This window comes from Anarrhichthys ocellatus, unplaced genomic scaffold (assembly GCF_004355925.1).
Source record: "Anarrhichthys ocellatus isolate YVR2014 unplaced genomic scaffold, GSC_Weel_1.0 scaffold3997, whole genome shotgun sequence".
In the NCBI taxonomy this organism is placed as follows: Eukaryota; Metazoa; Chordata; class Actinopteri; order Perciformes; family Anarhichadidae; genus Anarrhichthys; species Anarrhichthys ocellatus.
Genome location: NW_022283971.1, coordinates 1 through 4,938, shown reverse-complemented (window position 1 = coordinate 4,938; position 4,938 = coordinate 1). Strand labels below are relative to the sequence as shown.

Below are 4,938 nucleotides of genomic sequence, written 5' to 3'. Positions count from 1 at the left end.
TGTTCTTTGTTTTTATTCAGGAAGTCATTCAGGACTTCCTGCTGCAGTTTGTCAGCGTGAACTCAAATCTCACCTGAAGAAGAAGTTCCAGTGTGTGTTTGAGGGGATCGCTAAAGCAGGAAACCCAACCCTTCTGAATCAGATGTACACAGAGCTCTACATCACAGAGGGAGGGACTGCAGAGGTCAATGATGAACATGAGGTCAGACAGATTGAAACAGCATCCAGGAAACCACACAGACCAGAAAAAACCATCAGACAAGACGACCTCTTTAAAGCCTCACCTGGAAGAGAGGAACCAATCAGAACAGTGATGACAAAGGGAGTGGCTGGCATTGGCAAAACAGTCTTAACACAGAAGTTCACTCTGGACTGGGCTGAAGACAAAGCCAACCAGGACATACAGTTCACATTTCCATTCACCTTCAGAGAGCTGAATGTGCTGAAAGAGAAACAGTTCAGCTTGGTGGAACTTGTTCATCACTTCTTCAGTGAAACCAAAGAAGCAGGAATCTGCAGCTTTGAAGAGTTCCTGGTTCTGTTCATCTTTGACGGTCTGGATGAGTGTCGACTTCCTCTGGACTTCCACCACAATGAGGTCCTGACTGATGTTACAGAGTCCACCTCAGTGGATGTGCTGCTGACAAACCTCTTCAGGGGGAAACTACTTCCCTCTGCTCGCCTCTGGATAACCACACGACCTGCAGCAGCCAATCAGATCCCTGCTGAGTGTGTCGACATGGTGACAGAGGTCAGAGGGTTCACTGACCCACAGAAGGAGGAGTACTTCTGGAAGAGATTCGGAGATGAGGAGCAGGCCAGGAGGATCATCTCCCACATCAAGACCTCACGAAGCCTCCACATCATGTGCCACATCCCAGTCTTCTGCTGGATCACTGCTGGAGTTCTGGAGGATGTGTTGAAGACCAGAGAGGGAGGAGAGCTGCCCAAGACCCTGACTGAGATGTACATCCACTTCCTGGTGGTTCAGTCCAAACTGAAGAAGGTCAAGTATGATAGAGGAGCTGCGACGGATCCACACTGGAGTCCAGAGAGCAGGAAGATGACTGAGTCTCTGGGAAAACTGGCTTTTGATCAGCTGCAGAAAGGGAACCTGATCTTCTATGAATCCGACCTGACAGAGTGTGGCATCGACATCAGAGCAGCCTCAGTGTACTCAGGAGTGTTCACACAGATCTTTAGAGAGGAGAGAGGACTGTACCAGGACAAGGTCTTCTGCTTCGTCCATCTGAGTGTTCAGGAGTTTCTGGCTGCTCTTCATGTCCATCTGATCTTCATCAACTCTGGAGTGAATCTGCTGTCAGAAGAACAAACAACCTCCCGGTTGTCTGAAGTCTCTAGAGGCAAACCTGAACTAACACATCTCTACCAGAGTGCTGTGGACAAGGCCTTACAGAGTCCAAATGGACACCTGGACTTGTTCCTCCGCTTCCTCATGGGTCTTTCTCTGGAGACCAATCAGACTCTCCTACGAGGTCTGCTGACACAGACAGGAAGTAGCTCACAGACCAATCAGGAAACAGTCCAGTACATCAAGAAGAAGATCAGTGAGGATGTGTCTCCAGAGAAAAGCATCAATCTGTTCCACTGCCTGAATGAACTCAATGCTGGTTCTCTAGTGGAGGAGATCCAACAGTCCCTGAGTTCAGGACGTCTCTCCACAGATGAACTGTCTCCTGCTCAGTGGTCAGCTCTGGTCTTCATCTTACTGTCATCAGAAAAAGATCTGGACGTGTTTGACCTGAAGAAATACTCTGCTTCAGAGGAGGCTCTTCTGAGGCTGCTGCCAGTGGTCAAAGCCTCCAACAAAGCTCTGTAAGTACAGAGAGAGTTACATTACATTACAGTCATTTAGCGACTTACAATAAGTGTATTCAACATCGGTTTTCGAGAGAACTAATCACCAGAAGTCATAAGTGCATCTCCTTTCTTCAAACAAGCATCTAAGAGCCTAAACCAGAGCCAACGTACAGTGCAGAAACAAACAAATGCAATAAGTGCCACAAACTAATATGAATACAATAAGTGCAATAAGCTAGTATGAATACAATAGATGCTAAGTAAGTGGTGAGTGGAAGGCTAAGGGTAGGCCTTCTTGAAGAGGTGAGTCTTCAGCCTGATGGGCAGCGACTCTGCTGTCCTGACGTCAGTGGGGAGTTCATTCCACCACTGTGGGGCCAGGACAGAAAACAGCCGCGACCGGGTCGATCGGCCGCAGGGACCTCTGAGCGACGGGGCAACCAGTCGCCCCGAGGTAGCAGAGCGAAGTGGTCGGGCGGGAGTGTAGGGCTTGACCGTGGCCTGGAGATAGGAAGGAGCTGTTCCTTTCACTGCCCTGTAGGCTAGCACCAGAGTCTTACACTGGATGCGAGCTCTTACAGGTAGCCAGTGTAAAGAACGGAGAAGGGAAGTTGTGTGGGAGAACTTGGGGCGATTGAACACCAGGCGAGCTGCAGCTTTCTAGACAAGCTCCAGAGGTCTGATGGCCGACGCCGGGGCTCCAGCAAGTAGTGAGTTGCAGTAGTCCAGGCGGGAGATGACAAGAGCCTGGATTAGCACCTGCGCCGTCTCATCAGTGAGGAAGGGGCGAATCCTCCTGATGTTGTAGAGCAGGAATCTGCAAGAGCGTGTAACCGATGCAATGTTTGCTGAGAACGACAGTTGGTCATCCAGGGTCAAACCCAGGTTTTTCGCTGTCCGAGTTGGCGTCACCACGGTATCATCAATGGTGATGGACAGGTCTCGGTGCGAGCAACCCTTCCCCGGGAGGAACAGTAGCTTGGTTTTGTCCAGGTTGAGCTTCAGGTGGTGCGTCGTCATCCACTTCGAGATGTCAACCAAGCACGCAGCGATGCGTGCCTCCACTTGAGTGTCACCGGGGGGAAATGACAAGATCAGCTGGGTGTCATCGGCTTAACAATGGTAGGAGAAGTCATGCGAGCGAATAACAGAACCCAGAGATGTTGTGTAGAGCGAGAAGAGAAGGGGGCCCAGGACTGAGCGTCGTGGAACCCCCGTAGTCAGCATGCGTGGTTCCGACACGGCCCCCCTCCATGTCACCTGGTAGGATCAACCTGTCAGGTAGGATGCAAACAGGGAGAGTGCAGAGCCTGAGACGCCCATCCCCTCGAGGGTGGAGAGGAGGATCTGGTGGTTCACCGTGTCAAACGCTGCAGACAGGTCCAGGAGAATCAGGACAGAAGAGAGAGAGTTAGCTCTCGCGGGGTGAAGCGACTCCGTCACCGCAAGGAGGGCTGTCTCAGTCGAGTGACCCACTTTAAACCCGGACTGGTGAGGGTCCAAGAGGTTGTTTTGGTGGAGATAGGAGGATAGTTGAGTAAAGACAGCACGTTCAAGTGTTTTGGAAAGAAAGAGTAGAAGAGACACCGGTCTGAAGTTCTTGACATCAGAGGGGTCAAGTGATGGTTTTTTCAGAAGGGGGGTGACTCTGGCAGTCTTCAAAGCCGTGGGAAAGCATCCTGAAACAAGAGATGTGTTCATGAGGTGGGTGAGGAAAGGAAGGAGTTCAATCGCAATAGACTGAAGAAGAGGGGAGGGAATCAGGTCAAGGGAGCATGCGGTGGGGCGGTTAGATGTAACAAGGTTGAGGACCTCGTTAGGGGAGAGGGGAGCAAGATTGGGTAAAATGGGGCATGGAGAGGGGAGGGAGAACTGTGGGGGAAGAGCTGGAGATGGTGGACAGGGACACTGAGAGAGTGAGGGAGAGGATGGACAGGGGCCAGGCGGCTGAGAGAAGGAGGACCTGATATCGTTTACCTTCTTGTCAAAGAAGTTGGCGAAATCGTCAGGGAGAAGGGAGGAAGTAGGAGGAGGGGGTGGAGGTTGGAGGTTGGAGGAGTGGAGAGAAAGTTTCGAAGAGTTTTTTAGGATTGGAAGCAGAGGTTAGGATTTTGGAGCGGAAGAATGCAGCTTTAGCAGTAGATAAAGTGGAAAGAAGAGCTTGGAAGTTAAGAAGGTCCTCCGGGAGTTTGCCTTTTCTCCATTTTCGCTCAGCCTCTCTTAGGCTCCGTCTGTCATTACGCACTGAGTCCGACAGCCATGGGGCAGGTGGGGTTGGCCGTGCAGGCCTGGAGGTGAAGGGACAGAGGTTGTCCAAAGAAGAGGAAATGGTGGAGAGGAGAAGGTCAGTAGCAGTATCAGGGGATAGGAGAGAGAAGGATTCAGGGTCAGGGAGAGCAGAGGTAACAGAAGAGGAAAGATCAGCCGGGGAGAGGAATCGAAGATGCCTACGGGTAGAATATATATCATAACTTAAATACGCTGCTATCTTTTCTACTCATTGTTTATTTTTCTTCATCATTGTCTCTTCAGACTGAGTGGCTGTAACCTCTCAGAGAGAAGCTGTGAAGCTCTGTCCTCAGTTCTCAGCTCCCAGTCCTCTAGTCTGAGAGAGATGGACCTGAGTAACAACGACCTGCAGGATTCAGGAGTGAAGATGCTGTCTGGAGGACTGGAGAGTCCACATTGTACACTGGAGACTCTCAGGTGACCCTGTGAATTACTTTTTCTTGGACTAAGTACTAAGTTTAAAGTTTACAGACAAACAGATTTGTGATGACAGTAATAAACATAAACCTTCCAGCCCTCACAGTTCCCTCAGATCCCTCAGATCATGTGACATGTGTGTTGTTTTGTGTGTTTGCAGCCTGTCAGGCTGTCTGATCACAGAGGAAGGCTGTGCTTCTCTGGTCTCAGCTTTGAGCTCCAACCCCTCCCATCTGAGAGAGCTGGACCTGAGCTACAATCACCCAGGAGACTCAGGAGTGAAGCTGCTGTCTGATGGACTGGAGGATCCACACTGGAGACTGGAAACTCTCAGGTATGGAGAGGCCTGCTGCAGCCACAGACAATCAGTCTGATGGAGGAGGTAGAGCTGGAGACTTGTTCTCTGTCACA

The 4,938-nt window shown here is 50.7% G+C and overlaps 1 protein-coding gene across 1 annotated transcript; it reads left to right on the top strand.

The window, feature by feature from the left end:
* Window positions 1-46: 46 nt before the first annotated feature.
* On the top strand, window positions 47-4,531 carry LOC116379259 (NLR family CARD domain-containing protein 3-like). The gene is made up of 2 exons (XM_031841201.1): window positions 47-1,836; window positions 4,354-4,531. The coding sequence occupies exons 1-2, from the start codon at window positions 143-145 to the stop codon at window positions 4,529-4,531; spliced, it is 1,872 nt and encodes a 623-aa protein (XP_031697061.1). The 5' UTR covers window positions 47-142.
* The last annotated feature ends 407 nt before the right edge of the window (window positions 4,532-4,938 follow it).